We start from the raw sequence: 24,532 nt of genomic DNA on the forward strand, positions 1-24,532 counted from the left end.
AAATACAAGGATAGCCAGTAGTATTCTGCGTAAGCAAACAGAGAAGCACCTCTGATGTCCAACAGCAGGGGATGAAGAAATGGCATGAAGACGCGTAAGCTGGGACTGTGTCCTGGGATGCATTGATAATGATCACCCTCAGAGGTAACCCTGATTAGTGGGAAACGAAAGATGTGGTTCAGGGTATGGTGTGTTACCTTCCACATAAAAAAGACAGGAGTCTTCTATACCTGCTGGCACATGCATGTATTCTCTCTGACAAAGATGCTTAAGAAACTGGAACAGCGGTGCCTTGAGGAATGGCATGGAGAATTGGGGCCAGGGTGGAAAGGAGACAGGCTTTTCACTGAAATGTTCTGTTTAAATGTGTGTGTGTTTTTTTCTTTTTCACTATATGCATGTACTACTGGTTTTTGAAAAGTAGGTTGAAAAAAATAATCGTTTGTGAAGCTGGGCAGGGAGTTTCTGGGGCCTGCTCTGACACAAGCTGGGGATAACTCCCGACGTGACCTTGGAGCAGGATGGTGTCCCTCTAAGCCTCAAGGTCCTCTCTATCTAGTGGATTGGAAGTGCGAGATAAGAGTTCCAAGGCTCCTTACGGCACTGATGCCATGCCAGCCCCAGGACCTTCTCCCCAGATAAGCCAACCAGCTATGGAATGGCTGCTTGGGGAGGTAGGGGGCTCCCCACCCTTGGACCTATGGCAGCAGAGGCCAAGGGTCAGTTACCCTGGGGATGGCAGCTTGCATGACTTCTAAGACCCCTCCTGGCATGCCAATATGCTGTTCTTTCTTCCTTCTCCCATTCACAGTGCCCTGCCCGGAAACTCTTGGTTCATATTTCTTCTCCAGGTTACCCCTGGCAACATCCATCTGTCTGGGTTAGAGGTCAACTCTGGGGAGCAGGGACAGATGACACAGCACCGGGCACCCATGTGGGGTTGAGATGTCGTGGGGCAAAGCTGTGGGCTGGGAAACTGAACCTCTTGCCCTACCCAGAGATCAGCCCTGGCTTCAGTCCTGCTCCTTTCACCTTCATAGGCAGCTCTCCAATCCCCCTCCTCTCTGGTTCACGCCTGGTCATCACCCAGAATGTTTTGTGGCTCCCTAATGCCCACCAAGCCAACCTGACATTCTTCAGCTGGACATTCAAGGGTTTGCACTCTCTGACCTCAATTTACCCTTGTAACCCTTCCCTCCATCCATTATGTCTCTCTCTCTCTCTCTCTTAAATATTTTATTTATTTATTTATTTATTTATTTATTTATTTATTTATTTATTTATTTATTTATTTATTTATGAGAAACACACACACAGAGAGGCAGAGACATAGGCAGAGGGAGAGTCAGGCTCCTCACAGGGAGCCCAATGTGGGACTTGATCCCGGACCCCGCAGATGCTCAACCACTGAGCCACCCAGGCGTCCCCATTATATCTCTTCTTTAAAGCAGTTTTCAACGATACAGATTTAATTACATCCCTCCCTTGCTTGAAACTCTTCTATGGCTCACAGTGACCTGTAGAATAAAGTCTAAGTGTCACCAGCTAGACCCCAAGACCTAACATTTTTTACTCCCGTGCTTGTACCCACTAACCTTTGTCTTACATTTTCCCTTAAGCTCTTCTTTTCGGTTTACCTCTTAACTCAGGCAAATGAAACCCAAAACCACTCCTTAGGTGATGGCGACTGTCCTCATAAGACATCCATGGCTCAGACAACTCAAACCTTTTGAGCTAAAACCCCAACTCACACCCACACAGATGGACTGAGGAGTGGCCTCTGGTATGACATACCATTACCTTCACCTCATTATAATACTAACATCTCTGCCCAAGGAGGAGCTCCAGCCTCATTTCCATAACACACAACATAAATAGAGGCATGTTTCCTTAAGGCACATGCCCCACCTTATGCCCGCCTTTACATAGGATAACAGGGCTTCCCTATCTAAACAGTCATTCTAACACTGAAGGAACCCATTCACCCTCTCTCAGAAAGTCAGGGCTTTGGAAACCATTTCCTGTGATCTCCTTATTTGCTGCAAATGAAAAGTTTTCTTTGTGAGACGACTCACCCTGGCGCAGTTTCTGACTCACCAAGGAACGAGCTCACTTTGGTTCAGTTACATAAGCTTCCCAGGTTAGCATCAGAACTGGTTTCTTTCTGCCTTCCTGCCTCACTCCATCTTCAGTGGCTTCTCCCAGAGCCAAGCTATACTTAATGTCTTTTGAGCACACTGTGCTACTTCACGACATTATTTGCACATAGTAGTCCCTTGGTTCCTCAATATATAAAGAGTTCTTACAAATAAATAAGAAAAAAAATCATGAATCAGTAAAAAAAAAACAATTGATGTATCTAGTTAGTTCAGAGAAAAAGTCATCTAGATGGTTTGGAACATACTTTTGTTAAAATGAAAAGAAGCTGTCCTCTTCATATAAGTGACATTTAAAAAAATTGTATCATGGTCAAATGATTTTTTTACAAAGATATGAGGAGAACTTATTGGAACAGTCTCTTCAACAAATAGCACTGGGACAGTGGTCTATCTACATGCAAAGGATGCATTGCATTTGGACTCTTCCTATCATACACAAAAGCTAACTCAAAATGATCAACGATCTACATGTAAGAATTAAAACTATAAAGCTCTTAAAAGAAAGCATAGGAGTAAATCACTGTGACCTAGGGTTAGGCAAGGTCTAATTTATTAGATATGAAATGATTTCTTAGATATAAAAATATCTTAGATTTGGGGATCCCTGGGTGGCTCAGCGGTTTAGCACCTGCCTTCGCCCCAGGGTGTGATCCTGGAGTCCCGGGACCGAGTCCCATATCAGGCTCCCTGCATGGATGGAGCCTGCTTCTCCCTCTGCCTGTGTCTCTGCCTCTTTCTCTCTCCCTCTCTTTCTGTGCCTCTCATGAATAAATAAATAAAATCTTTAAAATAAAAATAAACATATCTTAGATATTTTTCTTAGATACCAAACACATAAACAATACAAGAAAAACTTAATAGATTCGACTTTATCAAAATTAAAAACTGTTATATTTCAAAAGACATCATCAAGAAAGCAAAAAATTAAACCATAGACTGGGAGAAAATGTTTGCAAATCATATAACCAAAAAACAAAACAAAGCAAAACACCCCACAAAGACTTGTATTTAGAATATAAAAAAGAATTGTGACTCAATAATAACACAACAAACTAAAAAAAAAAAAATGGGCAAAAGGTTTGAATTAGGTACTTCACCAAAGAAGATACAGGAATGGCCAACAAGCACATGAAAAGATGCTGAACATCACTAGCCATCAGAGAAATGCAAATCAAAACCATAGTGAGATAGCACCTCACACCCACTCAGATGGCATATCATCAAAAGGACAGACAATAACGAGTGTTGGTGAGGATGCAGAGAAATCAGAATCCTCTGACACTGCTGGTGGGAATGTAAAATGGTGCCATCACTTTGGGGAAACAGCTGGGTGTTTCTTAAGTTAAATGCAGGGTTACCCTATGACCTCTCCATTCTACTCCTAGATATCTACCCAAGAGAAATGAAAACATATGTCCACATAAAAAAACTTGTATGCAAATATTCATAGTAGAATTATTCATAATAGCCCCCAGAATGGTAACAGCCCAAATGTCCATCAGCTGGGTCTATCCATACAATGGACTATTATTCAGCCATAAAAAGGGATGAAGTACTGCTATATTCCACAACATGGATGAACCTGGAAAACATTATGCCAACATGAAAGAAGCCAGACACAAGAATGAATATTGGATGATTCCATTTATAACGAAATGTCAGAAAGGCCTATCTACAGAGATAAGAGGTCGATTTGTGGTTGTCAGAAGCAGGACAAAGCCCTGATGGAAACTAGGGATGAGGCTTCTTTTCAGGGTGATGTAAATAATTTAGAATGAAATTGTGACGTTTATACCAACTCTGTAAATATCTCCAATAATCACAGAACTGTATGCTTGAAACAAGGGACTTTTGTGGGATGTCAGTTACATCTTTATAAAGCTTTAAAGAATGAGTGGTGACCAAATGCAATGTAAGATCTGGATTAGGAGAAAACTTGACACAAAGGACATTCCTGAGATAACTGGTACAGGTGACTATAAGTTGTATATTAGATCCCAGTATTGTGTCAATGTTGTACTTCTTGAATTGAGTTACTGAACCATGTTTACGTAACAGAATGTTCTTGTTCTTAGGAAACAGACGCTGAAGTATTATTCAGGAGTAAAAGTCATCATGTTGCGTGTCTGCAGTGACCTCTCAAATAGTTCTGGGGGGAAAATATTGTGAAAGAGCAAAATTTGGTGAAATGTTAGTAATAATGAGTTTGAGTGAAGGATACAGGGGAGAATGTTTATTTTATTTTATTTTTTGGTATTATTCTTGTGAGTCTTCCTGAAAACTGAAATTATAAAGAATCCACACATAAAAAAAAATTATTACATGGAACCTGAAGACCCCTGAGAATAAATCCATGGACGTTAAAGGGAGAAAAAGCACCAATTTAGTTGCGAACACAACTCCTATCAGGGGTGGCCCCTTACTCATCACATGTCTCTGGAACACCCCCCCCGCCCCCCCCCCACAAAAAAAGACAGCAAGAAGCCAGAGGGCAGGGTTGGGACACATGACCACATGCCCCTCAGATTGCATTAATTCATTAATTCACTCACCCGACAAATAACTGAGTGCTTACTGTTTGCCAGGGATCAGCTGGGAGCCAGACGCACACAAATGTCCCTGCCCTTGTGGCCCTGATGTTCAGCTAGCATCAGGGGAGGGTCCCATAGGAGGAGGAAGGGGTGTGGAAACCCCTCAGCTCTGCCCCAGTCTGGAAGGCAGGGATTAGTGTCTGAATCATTTCTGTTCCCGTGGATTATAAGGAAGTCAAATTCTGTCCCCATAGAAAATATGGTCACAGCTTTTGGACACTGGGGCCCACAGCCCAAAGGGACCAGGAAAAAATGCTGGGTTAACTTCAGATCGGTAGAGCTCGGAACAGAACCTGAAGAATGGCTGGTAGGGAGGGTAGCTGCAGGCTGTGAGTGTGGAGGGGAGTAGGAATGGGGGCACGGGGTGTCGAGGGAGAAAATTACTCCCCTACACCACAAAAACCAGCATGGTGCTAGCCAAAGTGCTGGCCATGCCGATACCATACGGTGCCCCCCCTTCTGATCTTGGAAGTTTCGGGGATTCCCAAGCCAAGAGCCCCTGAATTATTTTAGGGGATCTTACATCCCATATGCACACTCAAGACTGCTGGTAGACCAAACAAATACTGTTTCACACATTAACATCTTTCAGCCAAAATAGAAGCTGTTGTGAATAAAATTCATAGACTTCAAATTCATCTGAAATGGGTTCTCGGTGGCTTATTGTAATTTTTCAGCCATGGATACTAACCAAGGGGATGGGAGGTTTCTCAGGCATTTTGGTGATGTAAAGGCATCCTGCTTTTACTGGAAAAGCCTGGGGAGTGCACCTGGAGCCCCCCCTTACTTCATGGTGAGGAGGACAGGGTGGGAGCAAGGGGCTTGTGCCAGAGGGAGTGGCCCCAGGGCTTCCCGCTCAGCACACGTTGGGTCCTGACTGTCCTGAGGACAAGGTGGGCCAGAGCCAGGGGCCACAGGGATGCTCAGCTGGGCCGGCCTGCTCACACCCTGGCACCCTGTGTTAGCAGTTCTCCCGCCCCCAGCTGACTAGGAGCCCCCATCAAGAGCGGCAACTGGGATACGGTCAAATCCCTTGGGGTCCCAAGCAGCCAGCACAGGGCCTGCATGACCGCGGAGGTGGACCGGGAGGAGGACAGCTAAGCAAAGGGGGCAGAGCCGCGCTCAGGCCGGCTGACTCCTGGCTCTCCACCTGCTAGCTGTGTGGCCACTGAGCACGTGGAACGTGGCTAGGGTGCATGGGGGACTGAATTCTTAAAAATGTTATTTAACTCGTTAAAAAATTAAAATAGCCCCACATGGCTAGTGGGTCCCGTCTGGGGCAGTGCAGCTCTACGGGCTTAAGAGTAATAACAGGGGATGGAGCCACCAAAGGCGAGCAGTGGTTTGGACCCCCTGCACGCCCTGCAGGGCTCTGGGGGCCCCTGCTCACCACAAAGGCTGGCATGCCGGGGCAAGCCTGGGTTCTCTCGCCTGGTCTGGCTCGGGAACCACACGGTTCCGGTGGGCACAGAGCTCCCTGTGGGGCGGGGTGTATAAGCCAGGTATACAAGCTAGGTTATGAGCAACCGACAGGTCTTCGAGGGTGATTTCTCCAGGCTGGTTTGGGGCTTTGTATACAACGACTTTAGAATTTGCTTTGCTCACCCTAACGTTTGGGAGAGAAGAACCCAGCAAAAGCCTAATGATACATACACTCTGATTACAAAATATGGCCCAGGCCCCTCTCCTGTGGGGCTTGTCCCCTCCATCCCCACCCAGAGCAGAGTTTATTTCCCTTCCTCTTGGCCACGTGATTTCTTTGTATAATCGAACGTGGCAGAAGTGAAGGTTGGGCCGGTTCCAAGGCTGTGCTCTAAGAGGCCTGCAGCTCCATAGTCGTCTTCAGGGAACGCTGCCCTTGGACCTCAGTGGAGGGAAGGCTGGCTGCTCCCTGGAGGGCCACATGGAGGGGAGCAGATGGGACCCCATGTGCAGAAACTGGCTGCCCACTCGGGTCAGGGGCCATGTAGTGGGGAACTGAGGCCCCCCAGCACCAATTGCAGACATGTGAGTGGGGCCACCTTGGGCCCTCCAGGGCCAGCGGGCCCTCTAGCTGAGTGCAGCAAAGGAGTGAGCCCTGTCACCGACTGAGCCACCCAGATTTCCCAGCCCACACCCTCATGCATGTAAGAAATCTTTGCTGTTGTAAGTCACTACATTTTGAGTGCTCTGTTACACAGCTAAGTGAAACAGGTGCACTACACTCATCAGTGAGACTGTCTGGGGGTGTCCGCTCAGGGCCAGCCCATGGCCCCAAGAGCAGAACCACGGCCCCAAAGCACTCCCTGGACCCTGGGCAGGGGGCCCAAGGGTCCAAGAGCAATCTCTGAGACCCCCAGGGGACTTCTCTGCCCTTTAAACAGAATGGAGACGAGTGGGGCCGGAGGGGGGCAACCTTGGGGAGATGCCTCGAGGTTTGCACTGTGGGTCAGGCAGGCTCCAGCTAGTCACAGGCAAGACTGCATGAGCCCAGGTGCAGAAGGTTTCTATTTAGATCAGCCACATCTCACTCCTGGCGCATTTATGAAGACACTTGGCCAAAGTCACCCTTGCCAGGCCCTGTCCTCTCCCAGATCCAGTTTTTTGGTCTTCCCTGCTATCTGGCTCCCCACCCTGAGGGCAACAGACATCCCACAGACACTCCTCCAACTCCCAACTCAAGGGGAAGCCGGCAGGAAGCTGCCACAAAACAGGGATCACATATCTTCATGCAATGAGGATGGGGGTGGGGGACAGGGGTCCAAGAACTGTCTGCAAAGGACTGCACCTTCAGTAGACATATTGTCCAGAGGCAGCAGATGGGGCTCTTCTCCCATAACTGGCCCAGCAGCCATATCCACCCTCTGGATGATGGAGTAGTGGGGGCACCAGCTGGGGACCAGCTGCCCCCCGGGGAGGACAACAGATGCCAGCATGGGAAGCATGTGAACACCTCTCCACTTATCTGACCCACTACTCTGGTCAACTCTCCAATTCCCAAAGAAAAGCTCAATTCTGGGTCCCAGTTCTGATGCAGCCCACATTCCAGCCAGCAAGTGTGTTTTGTTTTTGTTTTTTAAAGATTTTATTTATTTGACAAAGAGAGAGCAAGAGCACAAGCAGGTGGAGTGGCAGAGGGAGGGAAAAGCAAGCTCCCCGCTGAGCAGGGAGCAAGATGTGTGGCTCCATCCCAGGACTCCCGGGATCATGACCTGAGCCAAAGGCAGATGCTTAACCGACTGAGCCACCCAGGTGTCCCTCCTGGTGTGTTAAGCTTGCCATGGGATCTACCTTGACACCCCTAGCCTGGCCGAGCTCACAGAATCCCCTGGCCCCTGGGACAATGGCTTGCTGGTTTCTTAGAGGCCTTTTGGCTCTGGCTTTCTATGCTGCCACGGGGGGGAAGCCATGGGAGAGAGCAGGGACACCACACTTCTATAACACATCCAGCCCTTTCCGGTGGGCCAGGAAGGTGCTGATCCCTCCATGAGCACCTCTGCTCTCACTGCTGAGGTGGACAGAACGGGAATGCATGTTGTGGAACTCTTGCAAGCTCTGGGTCCTGCCAGCCTGGGTTCAGACCCCCAACCGTGACATGACTGAATGAACTCAGCCAAGGGACTTGACCTCACTATCAGTTTCTCCCTCCATGAAGTGGGGCTGTTACGAGTGCTACAGAAAAACAGACCCCCCCCCTTTGGGTTCGTGGGTGTGTCTCCCCTTCAGCCGGGGGACTTCAGTGTGCCATGGCCACCACCTGCTTTTTATACCCACGAACGAGCCAGCTTCGACAGCACCCAAACCAGGGCAGGATGTTTTAGGGACAGACATCTTTAGGATTTCAGCACTAGATTTTTTCTTTTTTTTTGACAGAAAGAAGTCCATGTTTCCTATGCAAAGTCATCATAGAATCCAGCTACAAAGTCTTCCCATACCACCTCTCATTCACGTCCCATAGACCCACCCAGCGCTGAAAAGCCCGTCGTGACAACACGACACACCAGATGAGGACAAGATCTGTGGAAAGAGCCCAACGGTGCCCGGTGCACGCCCATGCTCCTTGAACAACAGCTGATGTGCTTATCTGTGTTTCTGTCTCTCCAGAGAGGCCAGGGCTGCAGCGAGGGGCAATGGCCTGTCTTGGGCACAGAGAAGTCTGGGCTGAGGTTGTGTCTGTACTTGAAGGTGAAATATGGTTACTTATATGCTTCTTAGAGGTTCTGAAGCTTGGGGCTGAACCCAGCTGCCTGTCCCTGTGGATCCTCACCACCATCACCACCTGCACCCTCCGTCTGAGGCTCCAAGGCCAAGCGGGAGAGGTGGCGTGTGACCACCAGGCTGCTGGACACGTCCTCCCTCCCCCATCCTCATCCCCCCATCATCATTCACAGGTGGGTCTGAGCTGGCCCTGCCTCCAGCAAACGCTTAACGAGTGATGTGGAATATTCCCCAACAGCAACCCGCAGGCTCTCACACAGGCCCACCGAGACCCCCTTCCCTGGGAGGGGGTGCTCAAAGCCCCAGCCCCTCTCTCCTTTGAGTCTGGATTCCCTGGTGGCTGTCCACTCTGCATCTCCCTCTACCAGCAGACCCATCCCCCATCTCTATTGGCCGCCTCCTCGTCCTCTGGTGCCCTCCTCCTCTAATGCCCTCTGGTACCTGACCATCCAACTGAAGTGGCCTCCACCAAGTCTTTCTCCCCCACACCAACCCATTTATCTTCTCCACTGCCATGTCTGCAAGTATCTTCTTCAGTTGTTTGCTTACTTATTTCCTGTCTCTCTGCCCCAGGTAGCTCCAGGGGGAGGGGATCTTTGACTTCCTCACCGCTTTCAGCAGTGCTTGGCAGATAGTGGGTGCTCAGTAGACACTAGCAGAATGATTTACTCATAGAATAACTCACTTGGTACACTCCCAGGGCAGGGAGAGGAGCCATGGGGGAGGAAAGATGTCTGACTGCCCAGTGGGAAGGAGACACATCAGAAAATCCCATCCTGGGGGCTGGGCGTTCTATTAATCTTCTCAGAGATCCCTGAGGTGGTGATTAGTAAGCCATTTTCTAGATAAGGCAACTGAGGCCCAGAGAAGTAAAGTGATTGCCCAGGGCTGCACAGCTGATACATAGGAAGCTGGGTCTTGGGGCACCTGGGTGGCTCAGTCGGTTGAACACCTGACTCTTGGTTTTGGCTCAGGTCATGAGCTCAGGGTCCTGGGATCAGAGCTCAGTGGGGAGTCTGCTTGAGATTCTCTCCCCAGCTCTCCCTCTGCGAGCCTCCCTCCCTCACGCTCGGGCTCCTGTGATCAGGCTCTCTCTCTCTCAAATAAATAAATCTTAGAGAAAAAAAAAAAAAGAAAGAAAGAAAGAAACCTGGGCCTTGGGCCCAGCTTTCTTAGGATCTACAGCTGCACAAAGGAGAGCTCGCTTTGCAAAGGGACAAACTGTAACTAACAGCCAATGTCGACTGACACCTGCCAGGCTCTGGCCCAGGTACATTTCCAAGCTTTGTTCATTTGTTCAGTCTAGAAGGTAATTACAGATCCATCCTACAGATAGAAAACTGAGGTCCAGAGCACCTCTGTGACTTGCCCCAGGTCATACAGCAAAGCAGTAGCCCATCTAGGCTGGGTACTCAGGCTACCAGACTTCCCCACATGGAGGTGACAAAGTTAAGGTGTGCTGCGCCCCACTGCCTCGGTCTTCCCTTTGAGCAATGAGAGTGTGGGCAGAATGATCTCTGATGTGAGTGATGTCATCAGGGGGGCAGGACTCCTGCCTGGGATGCCTTAGGGCTGAAAAGGGAAGTGAGGAATGGCTGTTTCCCCATCCCACCCTGGCCCTGAGCCAGATGGGTGGTTACAACCTTTTGACCACTTCCTCCGGAAATTCCCCAGGAAATGCCCCTGTGCCCATAGCATGAACAGAAGTCCAGCCCCCAGGCCCAGGACCCTCGAACCTTGCATCCTCCTATTAAGATTGCCCGAAACAGAAACCAGGAAGCAAAATAATTAGCACACTTATGTGTGTGCCTGTGTGTATGCATACATACATATTGCTGATTAGATCAAGTTCTTTATCTACATAAGAAAACAACGAAAGCTAGGGCTGATAGTGCATTGGGACACACCGCACCTCTATCTCTCAGGGCCCCTTCCCTTCCCCTCTGTGTGGCACCAGCATCCTGCCCCATCCTCTGCCTTTGGTCTCTCCCCTCCACTCTGTCCTCCATTCAAGCTCCCAGGGCACTCTCTTCGAGCTTGGATCTGGTGCCTCCAAGGCAGTGGAGCAGATGCTTAAGAACCTGGGTTTTTGGGTCCAGCAGATTTGGGGTCTGAGGCCATTTGCTAATGGTGTGACCTTGGGCAAGCCACTCTACATCCCTAAGCCTTGATTTTCTCATCTGCAAAACAGGGATCATAAGAAACTATCTTACAGGGCCGACACAAAGGGATGCCACACACCAGGTCACCTAGTGCAGCGCCTGGCAGGTCTTCTCAGCTCCCAGTGATGAATGCTGGATGCTTCTGCCTGCCCAGCCTCCTCCTCACTCCAGGTGAGGCATCCTGATGTTCTCTGGGGAATTTAGTTCATGTCAGCCGGTTCCATCCCTAACTCTATACTATTTCACCCCCTCACCGGAGTGGCGGGTCCAGGGATAGGCACATGACACAAGCTGGACCCCCGAGAGTCTCTTCTGGGAGTTTTGTTGGCACTGTTTCTGTTGGCATCAGCAGCTACAAGACTACCATAAACCTGGGGCTGCTGGAGCCACCACCAGCAGAGAGAGGCTTCCTGAAAAAGAAGTCAGGAGAGATAAAAAAAAAAAGAGAGAGAGAAAAAGATGTGGAGAAAAAGTGTTTGGAGATAGAGTTTGAGCCGCTGAATCACACTGTATCTGAAGTCCTTACTGTGACACAAATAGAAGACAATAAATTCAGCTTTTGGCTTGAGACTATCTATTTTTGTTGTTTGTTTTTATCAGGTTCAACCGAAAGAGTGCTGGTTAATACGGCCTCCCTGCTTAAAACTCCCCGAGGGCTCCTCTGTGTCCACTGAGTCAGCATTCTGGGCTCTTGGCCCCAGCTGCCTTCCATTTGGGCCTCAACCCTGATCTTCATCCTTCCCAGACTCCATGCCACCCAAGACTGGTGGCTCTTCCCCAAACACACCTCAGATGCTAAACCTACAGGTTCCACCCAAATTCTCCCCTACTCTCTACTTGGCTGGTTCCTATCACACTCCAGGCCTGGCTCAGGGGTCACCTTCCCCAGAAACCTCCTCTCCATATCCCTCTACCACTCCGAAATGTCGATGGCACCTACCTCTGGCCTCCTTCCACTCTCTAGCTGTATCACTGGGGTACAGTTCACTAGTTTTTTCTTTTTTCTTTTCAAAAAGCTTGGTCTTGCCACCTCATTTAAGAAATGAATACCTTGGATCAAGTAAGATTTGACAAGTTCAAAATTTGGTTTTAACTTACCAAGTACATTCCTTCCTTCCTTCCTTCCTTCCTTCCTTCCTTCCTTCCTTCCTTCCTTCCTTCCTCTCTCTCTCTCTTCTTTCTTTCTTTCTTTCTTTCTTTCTTTCTTTCTTTCTTTCTTTCTTTCTTTCTTTCTTTCTTTCTTTCTTTCTTTCTTTTTCTTTCCTTTCTTACCAAGTACATTTCTTGAACCTGAAGCCTGATGAGCAGACACAGGGCTGGGTGGCCAGGTGCCTGCCCTCAGGGTGGGGGTTGGGGTTGGGATTTAAAGTCTGAACCGGACAATTTCTCATTTGTCTTATATCTGTGGTTGTGAAAATGGCAGTTTTTAAAATGTTATAATCAAACTGAGACTATTTCTTTTACTTGGGGATAATGACCATTGACGTTTATTGAACTATGTCTATGTCGTTGCATAGGGCATGCCCTCACTTTACAGATGAGGGTACTGAGGCTCAGAGGGGTTACAGCAACCAAATGGGGAGCTGGGGTCTGGCCCTCCATCTTCCTGCTCCCAACCCATGTTCTTCTCCCTGGCTTATCTCAGCTACAAGTGAGGGACAGCTCAGAAGTGGTTTAAAAATTCGCTGCTTAAAGCCCAAACCAAGCTGGTTTCCTCTGGTTGCTCGCGAGCAGGTGGCTCTCCATACCTACTTCAGCAGGGGAGTCTTTGGCTTCACATTTCCCGCCTGACCCCCGGCTACGATGTGCCCCCATGTTGCAGATGCCAGGTTTCAGATTTACTGTGCTTCCGGCTGCCTGTGTGATAGGAGTCTTAGTGGTTAGTCTGCTGGGAAGGTATTTCAAAACGCAGCTGTTTTGAACACAGTAACTTCCCCCTATGTCCCTGCCATGGGCGGTATCCCAGTAGCCTCTTAATGGCCAGTCAGAGGCACTGGGCCTGGCCCATTGATAAGTCCAAATGTTGACGTTTGTGGGGGAAAAACCTTTGATTGATTTAGATAAGGCATTCTGTTCTGGCGCTTGTTCCATTCTCTGCCGAATGGGGATGAGGTGCCTCCAGGGTCTGTGGTGGAGCCGGAAGGAGGCAACCTATGGAAAGTTGCAGGCTCACTAAGTGCTACAGTAGGTGCTCACTAAGTGCTCATTCTTTCCTGTCCTCACTGCCTCAAAGCCAGAGCCATCTTTCATCCACATGTAGCGTCAGTTGCCCCCACCTCCAACCCCCGCCACCTATCCTGACCTCTAAGCCCCACTGAGATCTCTACAGCCTGGCCAGCCCCACTGTGTGTGGGTCCTGAAGCAATCTGAACCCTATGGCTCCTGCTCCCTTACTTTTCATGCCATAGGCCAACTCCTCCTTTGCCTTCGAAATCTAGTTCAGCTGTCATCTCTTCTAGGAAGACAGAGGAACCCATCCAGATATGAATTCTGACATTCCTCCTGTGATCTCTCACGGGCTGTGGAGCGCACAATGGTCTCAGCTCTGCTCACCCTTTATGGTAACTTCCTCTGTTCTTGTCCCACCTCCCCCAGGGCACTGTCGACATCCCTAAGACAGAGACAATGTGTTTGCTCATGGCAGCCTGGCCCCTGAAGCTGGCCAGTTGCTGTTGGGGAGCATTCCCTACATGCCAAGCATGGAGCTGGGGAACCCACATGGAGCAGCCCTGCTTCAAAATGAAGCCAGTAGGGAGGAAGGCAGAGCTGAGAGTTGACAAGTACAAATGTATTACATACATTGAATCCCTGGATCCAGCCATTCCTGAAGGTAGTTACTCCCCAGACTTTTCCGTTTCATGAACCATTGAAGCCCTCCTTCTGCTTAAGCCTGTTTGACTTGGATTTCTTGTCACCAGCAACTAGAAGGGTCCTCACTGACAGACTGAGGCTAAACTGAGGCTAATCTGAGGTCAAATAGCTAAGAAGGTAGCAGAATTGAGACTCACACCAAAGTTTAGGCTTTAAACCCTCTTCAGCAGCCTGACCCTTCCCGGAAGCCTGCCTCATGGCCCTAGTGTCCAAGTCCCAGCTGACAACATGCTCCCCACATGCTGGCTACAGCCTGGACAACCCACTCTGCCTGGCCAGACTCCTCTTACCTCTTTTCCAGAGGCAGCTGAAATCACACTGATGTGGATTTCTGGGCATTGGTTTGCTCATCCCTCAAACGGGGGCTCATGACCCATCCCTCAAAGACTCAGGAGGAAGGCCCAAGTGACGTCACACTGGCCTGGCCCATAAAGGACTCTGAGTGGAGGCTGTGGTAATGGCCCTCCTACCTGCCCTCACCTGTCTGACTGCCTGCAGATGCTGTGCTCAGACCCCTTCCCCAGCTCGGGGCGGGAGAGGGGGTTGCTGCACACACACCCTGTCGATGCCTGGCCAGGCCTTCGCATCTTAGCAGTAATCCCACATCTGTGTGGGGTTCTGAAGGCCAAGTTGCTCTAGCTCTAATGATGGGGATAGGAGACCTGCACGACCTCTGCTCACTCGGAGCCCAGAGGAGGGGGCTTCTGACAGGATGAGACTGGCAGGCCCCCAGAGAGACAGGAGAGCCCGAGTTCGTTTCCTGGTCTCTGTGTCCCATCCCAACTCAATCCCCAGGGAGAGGCCTCAGGAAAACCCTGGTGGCAGGGGAGGGACAGGAGGAGAGGGCCCATTAACCTGAGTTTATCTGGTGCCATGAAACAATCTCTCATGCTCGAGCAGCTGGAGGCTCAGGGAGGGCCTGTGACTTGACTTGACTTACCCGGGCAGGCGCACAGAGCTAGGACCCAAACCAGGACTTGCTGGACTCTGACATCTACACAGTGGCAGCATGCTCGGAGGGTCGGAAGAAGCCCAGTGTGACTGTCAGGTGTAAAAGACTCATCTGAGCAGAGCCAAGCTGAAGAGGGTCACGTTGTAAGTGGAGCTGGTCTGGGAACTTACAGAAGTTTCTGGGGAAGGAGCATCTGTGGAAGCCCCACATCACTCCTCAAAGCCTGGACTGCCCTTCGGCAGACAGCAAAGCTCAGCCCCTGCCTGCCCCGCCTCTGTGTAGAGCCTCAGGGGCCCACAGCCTGCACACAACTCCAGCCCTCCCTGCCCATCGCCTGCTCCCCAATTTAACTTCAGATCCGCTGGCTTCTTAATTTTGTTAGCTTTGCTCATCCCAAGCATTGGTATCTATGAAATCATGAATCTGGTATGCTGGCTGGCTTTATTTCCTAATAGGGGATAAGTATCTATGAAAACAAAACACACCCAACCAGGTATGCCTCCCCTGCTGTCTACCCCCTCCTGCTGCTCCAGCTCTGGTTTATCACTTCTGTAGCCCCAGAGACAAGGTGGGGCTTGGTACACAGCAGGGACTCAGTAAGTTTGTCCAAGGATTGAATTCATGAATGATGAGCCTGAAACCCTGCAAGGAGTCACAGATCACTTCAGGGCTCCCGACTCCACCTGGCTGGTCACAGGGGAGCACCCACGGCCTGATGAGAGAAGGAGCTTGTCTGGATCCCAGGTGAGCCCACAGAAGCGCCTGCCGCAGAGCCCAGCTGTCCTGGCTCCTGGTCATGCTCTTTCCGCCCTACCCCCAGGACAGGTGCTGGCACCCATCTGTCCAGGCTCCCCAGTTTGTACCCTGGAGTCTGACAAAGGGCAGGTTGCTGCAGGAGACCACAGAGATGGAGGCCAGAGCCCCGTGCTCTGAGCTGCCTGACCGTCTGGGGTCCTCCCAGGGCCCCCTGGATTACTGGGGTGCTCAGTGGGCCTCCATCGATGTGTCGGAAGAAGGCTTTGTCAACCTGAGAACAGAGGGCCAACCTAGGAGCTCTCAGTCCTGCAGCCAAGCCTGGCCTGACCCCAACCCCAGCTCCTGCAGGCCAGTGGGGCAGACAGCCCCCTCCTCAGCACTGGAGTCCAACCCGCCACAGATGGGAAAAATGAGACCTAGTAATGGGACAGTCATGGGATCATCCACCCCTGTCCCCCTCCCCACCGCCACCACCTCACACAGAGACCATATGATGCACTGAGGGGCTCGGAGTCCCTCTGGGTTCAAGCCCCAGTTCCCAACTTACACCCGCTGTGGGACATCACACAGATATCTCAACATCTCTATGCTTGACTTTCTACATAACCAAGGGTGATAGCCATTCTCCTTTCCAGGGCCGCAGTGAGGTTAGATGGGGAAGCAGAACGCAGTAGGGGAATCTCCCTGACGGGCAGGTGGCCCCAGGCCCCCCATCTTACTAAAGGGGATTTCCCAAGGGACAGTACCCAAGAGGCTCACTGAATCCCCCTCATTCTGTGTGTCCTGAGCTGCTCATCCACCTGAGGGCTGTCTCTGAAGTCCCTCCCAGCCCTGGGGATCTGCAGATCCTCAAGATTCTACTCTGGATCACTTTGGAAAGAAGCTTCTGCTCCTTCTGTGCCAGGCCTCCTCGTGCAATTTATGCTCTGTGGGGTGAGGCGGTAGCAGCAGGGAAAAGAAAGAAACTGCACCAACTACACTGCAGGGGTCCTTGGCAAATGTGCAATCTCCGTGGGCCTCAATTTAGTTGGCTGGAAAATGGAGGTTGTTCATTCTCAGGGTGGTTGTGAGGGCCCCAGGCCTAGGACCAACCAGCCTGGGTGTTCAAGGGGTCCTGGACTTTCCACCCCCACTAGGGCCTGGGGCTGGTCTAAATGCCCAGGGGAGTGAAAGAACTTCCCTCCTATAGCTGAAGCTGCCCTACTAGGCAGCTGCGGGGGTGGGGAACACCTGAGGTCCTTTGGGCCCGGGGAGGGTCTCTGTGTCATCCAGCCAATGAGGAGAAGTCTGTTTCGAGAAACTTCAAATGCCCTGGTGAGAGCCCCAGAGACCCTGCCACAGCAGGCTGCCCAGACAATCAGCAAGGCCCTCCCAGGCTTCTCAGGTGGCCGAGACTCTCCCCCTCCCCCAGCCTAGGTGATTGGTACTCACAGTGTCAGAGGGGAGAGGGCGGAGGTCCTTCTGGAGCCCCAGGGCCCTGCCTGCCTGTCTCCAAGGCCCCAGGGGACAAGCTCTGGGCCCTCCCCACTGCAGGGCCTGACGTCTGACTTCCTCCCTGCTCAGCCAGCATCAAGGAAACCACGCCCTGGGGAGAGGGTGTGGGCACTCTGGGGCCCCCACCCACCTCTGAATAAGCCCCAGAGGCTCACTGCCCAGGGAAGCGCCTTCAAGGTCTGGCCAGTCCCAGTGGCCTCAGCAGGCAGGCCCCAGAAGCTCTGGTCAATAAATAATACAGCTCCCTCCCTGGCCAGTCTCGTGTGGCCGATCGCGTTTCAGGGTCACTGGAGTTTCTGGTGAGGCTGCTTTGTTCAGCATGCCTGCCCAGCCTGGGGCTCTGGCCACCAGGCGCGAAAGGTCTCACCAAGGCCCAGCCTGAACAGGTGGGACAAAGGCACGTGACAGGTGGCCCCGGAGAGACGCTGCCCTACTTACTCTGCAAGCAGCTCCTGCCCTGCCCATTGGAGACTGGGGTGGCAGGGGCGGGACCTCCAACCTCAGCGCCCTATGGCCTCCATGCACTCAGCTCCCCACTCCCACAAGGCTGCTGCCCTCCCCACCACCCTGCCTCCCCAGAACCCTGTCACCACCACCTCTCTGCCTGGCCCACCCTTATTCCCGGAGGCCCTGTCTGGGCCCCTCCTCCAGGAAGCCTCCTCATCCCCATCTGGGAGTGATCTGTTCCCTTCTGAGTTCCCACTGCCATCATCTGCCAGCCTGCCTCCTTTGGGTATCAATCATTGTGTCTCTCCTAGACAGTGGCCACTACCTCCTGATTGGTGTCACGTTCCCCCCCCACCCCGCCCACATACCCCTCCCTCTCCGCAGTCTCATTTCCTTACAGCAGCTCCAGTGATTGTTTTAAAACAGAAAGCACATCATGTCATTATCCTGCTTGAAACCCTGCTCTGCTCTCCCCATCTGAGTAAACTCAACTCCCCACAAGGACCCAACACTGCCAGACTTTGGGAACTGCACAGTCCTTCCCTCCTGGACCCCTGCTGGGCCTGCTCCATGCTCCCCAAACACACCAGGTGTGCTCCCATTTCAGGGTCTTTGCACCTGCTGTTCCCTCTGCCTGGAATGCTCTCCCTCAAGGCTTCATAAGCTCCTTCCTTCCCGCCACTCTCAACTCAATGTCACTCCCTCAGACAGGCCTTTCTTGCTGCTTTCTTTTCCTTAAAACAGTTTTATTGAGATATAATTCATATTCTATAAAATCCACCTATTCAGCATGTACAACACTTTCCATCTATTCACAGAGTTGTGCACACATCACAATCTAAGATTACAACATTTTCATCATCCCCCAAAAGAAACTCCGTTTGCATTAAGCAGCCCTTCCAGTGCCCCCCTCACCCAGCCACTAGCAATCACTACTCTACTTCCTGTCCATGCGGGCTTGTCTACTGTGGATGTCCACATGCTCAGTGGTCTTTTGTGACCCGCTTCTCTCATTCAGCATGTTTCCAAAGTGGCTCTGTGTCGTGACAAATACCAGTACCTCACTCCTTTTCATGGTTGTGTAGCATTCCATCGTGTGAACAGACCCCATTTGGTCTGTGTGGCTGGCAGCCAGTGGGCAGCCAGGAGAGGCCTTTCCTGAACCCCCAGGTCATGTGCCCTCTCCAACCCAGTCCCTCTAGCCGTCTTCCCAGTTTTATCTTCTTGCCTGTAATCTCTGTCTGAAGACACTCCCACCTATATGCTTTGTTTACTGCTTCTCTGCTCCCACCCCTCATCATCGGCTCCATGAGGCCTGGCCCTTACCTTTACTCCTTGCATATCTCCAGGTTCTGGCACAGGCCTGATGCAGAGCAGAAGCCCAGCAAATATTTATTGGCTGGCTAAATGAAGACTTTTCCAGTGAGATGCTCATGCAATCTCTCTGCTGGGCTTGGAGGACACCTGCTGCCCTCACCTGGAAGGGTGACCAGCAGTGACCTGGTCTGGGGACTGCTAACTTGAGGCCCCAAGGCTCCTTCTCTGTCTGGTGGGATGGTGGCCCTCACAGGGTGGACATTAGTGGGATAGATGTGAGGCTGGACACTGAGCACCAGGCATAGTGCCAGGACCAGTCCCCACACAAAGACTGGCTGGGGGGCGGGGATGGGCAATAGAGCAGCATGGGGAGGGGCACGAGGAACAAACAGGAGAGGCAGAGGAAGGCAGGCCTGCAGGGCTGAGGCAATAAGTCCCACGTATGGAAGGGTAAAGCAGCTGCCCAAAGAATATGTGCATGCTTTGGGCAGTGTCCACACAGGAGAGGTGGTTGCTCAGTGCTCCCATCCCATCTCATACTCAGCTCCAGATCCTGTCCAGAAAGGGAAAGGAAATGGGGAAGGGATGAAAGACCCTGTCCTCAGCCTCAGAGAATTCTGGTCACTATAGGCTCTCCCAGGACAGGGAAGCAGATGGGTTGGGCGCCCAGAGAGCAGGGCTGGGCCCCCCAGTGTGTGTTGGTGTGTGTGTGTTGGGGGGGCATCATAGGAAGAGGGGTGTCAGCTCCAAGTGGGAAAGAATTTCCTTGCATCAAAGCCACCCAGGCTGGGAGGCAGCAAGCTCTCTGTCCCGGGAGGTGTGTGCACTGGGCCTCCCACAGAGGGGCATCAGATGGCTAATTGTCCAGGAAGCTCCCCGGAAGCTCCGAGAGCCTGGCTGCCAGCTGCTCTCTGGCCCTCCTCACCAGATGCACCCCAGCAGGGGAGGGGCGGGGGAGGCTTTGCTCAGCAGAGCCCCCTGCCCCACCCCACCAGCACCCTAAGTGGGCTGCCTCTGCCCACCAGGCAGCTCAAATGCCCCACTGGCCCTCAAGGCACAAAAAGATCTTTCGTTCCCAAAATAACACCAGGTGCAAAAGTGATTTTCCAGCCTGGCCCCAGAGATTGAGGATTATCACCAATACCACAGACGAAGGCCTGGGGCAGATCAGAGCTGGGAGACACGGCCACTCTGCAGCACCTAGCCTGCCCAGGCAGGCCCATGGCCTCGACTCACTGGACCTCTCAACAGCCCTAGGGGTCACTTAATGCAAGCAGAGAGGGCCTGCACCAGGGTTCGAACTCAAGCAGGCCTGACTGCCAAGCCAGCGGCCTCCGGACTCCAACACTCTGACGCTGACACTCAGAGGGAAGGGGGGGGACAGGCGTCCCAGGGAGCTGCTCCACTGGGTGCTGGCCAGCAGAACCCGGCTGTGGGGTTCCCAAGAACCACCTCGCTGGCACAGCTCTCCTCACGTTACACGTTACCCAAGGAAACAGCCCCAGTGCGGGGGTTGGCAACTCGCCCCAAAACGCACATCCTATGGCTTACCGTGTCACGTCCTCTCTCGGCGACTCGGGGCCAAGGGCCCAGAGACCCTGCCCCCAGCCTCTGGGGGGCAGTCACCGAGCCCCGGGGCAAAGGGCCAGGGCGGGCCTGCTGGCAGCCTGCTCCCCACACACACCTCTCGCTTTTCCAGATGGAAGCAGGTCTGGGCCAGGGGCGACAGACTCCGGCGGAGGGGAATCTGAAGACGCAAGTGGAAAACTATGTGCTGTCCGATCGCAAGCCTCCAATTTGTCACCGTGGCTGCCGCCAGCCCCGCCTTGGGCCGCAGACCTGCTGACTCAGGTCTTCCCGGGCTGCAGAGGGGGCTGGGATCCTGCCGAGGGCTTGCTCTGCCCATCTGTCTGTCTGTCTGTCTGGCTTGGGGAGTGACCTTGGGCCTCTGGGAGGCCTTCCCACAAATGGGGTGGGGGTCCAGAGAGCAGAGCAAGTCTTCTGGGACCTCCCCCAAGGGCCATCCTCCCTAGCGAAGCACGGCGGAGCCCTGTAACTTACAGGTGCTAAGTGGGGGTTTGGGGCCAACGCGCTGCCAATTACGGCGTCCACACCCCCCGGAGCTGTCTTCCAGGGTGAGGCGGCCGTCCCGCCAGCGTTCCTATCAGCCCTGAGGCGCAGGCCTGCCCATCGCCACTGTCGGGCCTACCAGGCCAAAGAACACTCTCTGAGCACTTGCCACGAGCCACCCAAGGCTCTACCCCACAACCCTGCCTGCTGATGATTATCCGCTGTGCTGTCATCCCCGCTCTGCAGATGAGGGAACTCTGGCGGGGAGTGAGTGGTCTACCGGGCTCTGTGAGGCTGTGCTACTCCTCCCTGGAACCTGGTGAGCCTCTGGCAGAGCTGGGCAGGGCCTCCCAGGGCTGGGCCCCCTGTGTCTGTAAACAACCCTTGAGGTTTCCATAATGCCAACCCCCGGAAACCAGAGGAGAGCATGAGACACAGGGAAATCCAGCTGAGGGTGGAGGGAAAGGCACACGGCACCCTCGTCATAGCTGGGGGACTCACCCCCTGCCTTGGCCTGCCTGGCTGAGGTGCTGACCCAAGGAGGTATATTCCGAGGTCTAAGGAGGGGCAGGTGGCCACTGACTCACTCCTGGGGTGAGAGAGCTTTCCCCTCTCTATTCCCACAGCTGCCACATCCGCATGCAAGAGAATGCCTCAGCCCTCACTGTCTGCCCCGTTTTCCTAAAGCCTGATGCAAAGCATCTCCCTGCCATGCCTTCTACTTTCACCCACCCATCTATCCAGGCCAGAGGCCCAGAGTCTCAGACACTCTTACCCAGCACCAAAGATGACTGTGGCCACTGTACTGAAAGTCATCTATCACAGGGAGTGTGGGTAGAGGGGCTAGGTTTCCCCTTTCTCTTTGGCTGCCAGGAAGCTCAGCAATTTTCGCCTCAACAAAAGGACCTCAGGATCCTGCTTATCTCTGATCTGTTCTATGTTTTTTTTTCCCTAGGTCATGGCATTCTCTTCTAGATTGTGCTGATCCTGATCCTGATGTTTTATTTGATTTATCATAGATGTTTCCTATAAGTGGTCACAAATATTTTGGAAAGGAAAGAAGGAAGAAAGGAAGGGAAACTTTAGCTTATAAGCCATGGGGGTGGGAAGAAAGAGGGAGAATCTTCCAGTCCCTTACCCTTTGTAAAACCTCTCCTTGAAGTCACAGATCCGCCCTTGGGTGGTATCGAAATAGATATCTTCCAAGCCCTTCCAAGCAGCTGCCTCTAAGCCCCTCCCATATAAGATCCTGGCCCCACCCAATCCCCCTTAACATGCCAGACCCAGCCTTGCCTGAGATCACATGGGATCCAGCTTTCTGCTCCCTGCCCTGAACCCCCTTAGCAGGTGCAGGGGCTGGCGCCAAGCTGGGGACGCACCCCCTCCTTGGGGGGCAAAGAGCTCTGCTCTGCCTCCATCTGCGCTGCCATGCACAGTGGCTCCATTCCAGGCAGGCACACCTCCCTGTCCATCTGGCTCAGGGGAAGTGCAAGAATGAGAGCCGGGGTGATCACACCTGAGGCCTAGCCAGCGCTGGCGGCGGGCCAGGCCTTGCCTTTCCTTTGTGCATCACCTCATTTAAGCCTCATGCTACTCCTGTAAGGGTCTGCAAGTGGGAAGCTTTGCCCACAGAGATGAAGCCACTTCGTGCCACTGATAACGCCTTGGTCAGTTTTAAACTTGGGCATCCCGGTGCCTGAGCCCGGGCTGAGTTCTCAGCCCCCTCGGCAACTGGCCCTGACAGTCCCATGACATCGCCCTACGATGCACTCAGGAAGGAATGAGGGTGAGCGCCATTTCACTGATAGGGAACAGGCTCAGAGAGGCTAGGGGACATGGCCAAGGTCACCCGGCTGTGTCGGTGCCAGTGTGTTACGTAACAAGCACCCATTCCCGTGTGCTCTGGGGACGCCGCTAGCCACACTGTACCTGCCCTGGTGTCCTCCAGTGGGCACTCCGGGTCCCAGCCAGATGCCCGCACACTCCCTGACTCCTGTTCCTCGCTCCTCCCTCCCTCCCCACTAGAGACAGGAGCCTCTCCAGGTCGCAGCAGCAGGCATGACCATTCCTGCCCTCGGTCCCTGCTGCCCCCAGGCTGGAGCTGCCCTGGGGCTCACAGAGGCCAGCCTGCCGCCCAGCCTCCCCTCCTATCAGACGAGGCTGGCCAGAGCCTCCTCCACACACGTCCCCTGGTACCTGAGGGTCCTCACGGAGATGCAGTATTTCCACATTAGGCTCCACACGGCGCTGCCACCACCCTTCATGCCTGGCTAGCTGGGAAAGCCAGTGGCTGAGGGACCCCCGGCCACGGCCCTCTGCCTCTGGTCTCCTCCCGGCCAGGGGCTGGCTGGCTCTGCTGGCTCTCAGGTCACTTCCTTCTTCATGGTGGGAAGAAGAAAGAAGAGGCCTAGAAGCCAGGGGAGGGGGAGGCGCCGGCTCCCACAGGCCACTGTAAGTCCCAGCCACCGGCCTTGCCGTCCCTAGGCTGGCCTCTGTGCGCTGGCCCCGCCGGCTGCTCCAGACCCTCCGGGCCGAGTGGCCCTCTCGCACCAGACCCCGTGGCTTCAGCACAACCTTGCGTCTGCCTCCTGCCAGGAGACAGCAGTGGCTGTGGGCCAGGGGAGCAGTGAGTCACTCGGGGCGGGACGGGCGAGGGGCGTCTGCCCGGTGAGGGAAAGCGCTGGTCCTGTGTCCAGGGGCTGGCCTGGGACGGGAGAGGCTGAGCCCGAGAGGGAGGGAGGTGGGCGGGGAGGCGAGGGCGGGCCACATCCTCCCCATCTCCCCAGAGGCCTAAACCCAACACCCGCCCCACGGCCCGGCCCACCCCAAGCGGGGGCCAGGAGCTGGCCAGGACAGGGAAGGGGCCACGCTGCCTGCCTGGCTTCTGCGGGAGCCTGGGGTGTGCAGGAGACAAAAGAAAGACAAAGTCAGGGCTGCTTCCTGGGAGCGTGGCTGGCCCACGAGGGTCTCCATCTGGGGGAGACAAGTTCCCAGGCCTGGCTGTGTGTGGCTGGCCCCTTTGACCTTAAATCTCCCCTGACCACCTCGGGCTCATGGAGCCCTGGGCACTGGGCTAAGCTCTCCATGGGGCCAGAACCAACACACCCAGTTCTCCCAACAGCTTTATGAGGCGGATTTGATCATCAGCTCCCTTTTACATGCGAGGCCACTGAGGCACAGATGGGGGAAGTCGCTCACCCGGGGTTGCTGCCCTAGGAAGTGGGGGGGGCGGGCTTCTGTGCTGTGGCAGTCTGGCTTTGGGAGCAGCTCTTCCGGGTAGAGGGGTGGGCTGGGGGTGGGCTGGAGGGCTTAGGCCCCTCTGAGTGGCCCTGGGGGCTGGGTCTGAGGCATTTCCAGACGGGGTCCCAGCTGGAGCCCCGCCCCTGCTCCCCCACCCCCTCGCACCAGCTGCTCCTGGGCCAGGCCCAGGGCAGGCAGCCGGGGCTTCCCAGGCAGAGCCCCCAGGGACAATGACTCACAGCTCAAGGTCAGTGTTCACAGAACCTACTTCTACCC

At 53.3% G+C, this 24,532-nt stretch overlaps 1 protein-coding gene across 4 annotated transcripts in view; it reads right to left on the reverse strand.

Annotated features, from left to right (window-relative positions):
• IQSEC1 (IQ motif and Sec7 domain ArfGEF 1) overlaps positions 1-24,532 on the reverse strand; it is a 376,008-nt gene that overhangs the window by 96,200 nt on the left and 255,276 nt on the right. The window contains exon 1 of one of the 4 annotated variants that reach the window (XM_055342625.1): positions 23,213-23,652. The exons of 1 other annotated variant lie outside the window; for it this stretch is intronic. In XM_055342625.1, coding sequence (XP_055198600.1) covers positions 23,213-23,280 — 68 coding nt within the window. In that variant the 5' untranslated portion in view covers positions 23,281-23,652. Of the gene's footprint in view, positions 1-17,119; positions 17,194-20,497; positions 20,556-23,212; positions 23,653-24,532 lie in introns of those variants that run through there. 2 more of the 4 variants (XM_055342632.1, XM_055342631.1) reach the window with 2 other exon arrangements.

Source organism: Nyctereutes procyonoides, unplaced genomic scaffold (assembly GCF_905146905.1).
Source record: "Nyctereutes procyonoides isolate TBG_1078 unplaced genomic scaffold, NYPRO_anot_genome, whole genome shotgun sequence".
In the NCBI taxonomy this organism is placed as follows: domain Eukaryota; kingdom Metazoa; phylum Chordata; class Mammalia; order Carnivora; family Canidae; genus Nyctereutes; species Nyctereutes procyonoides.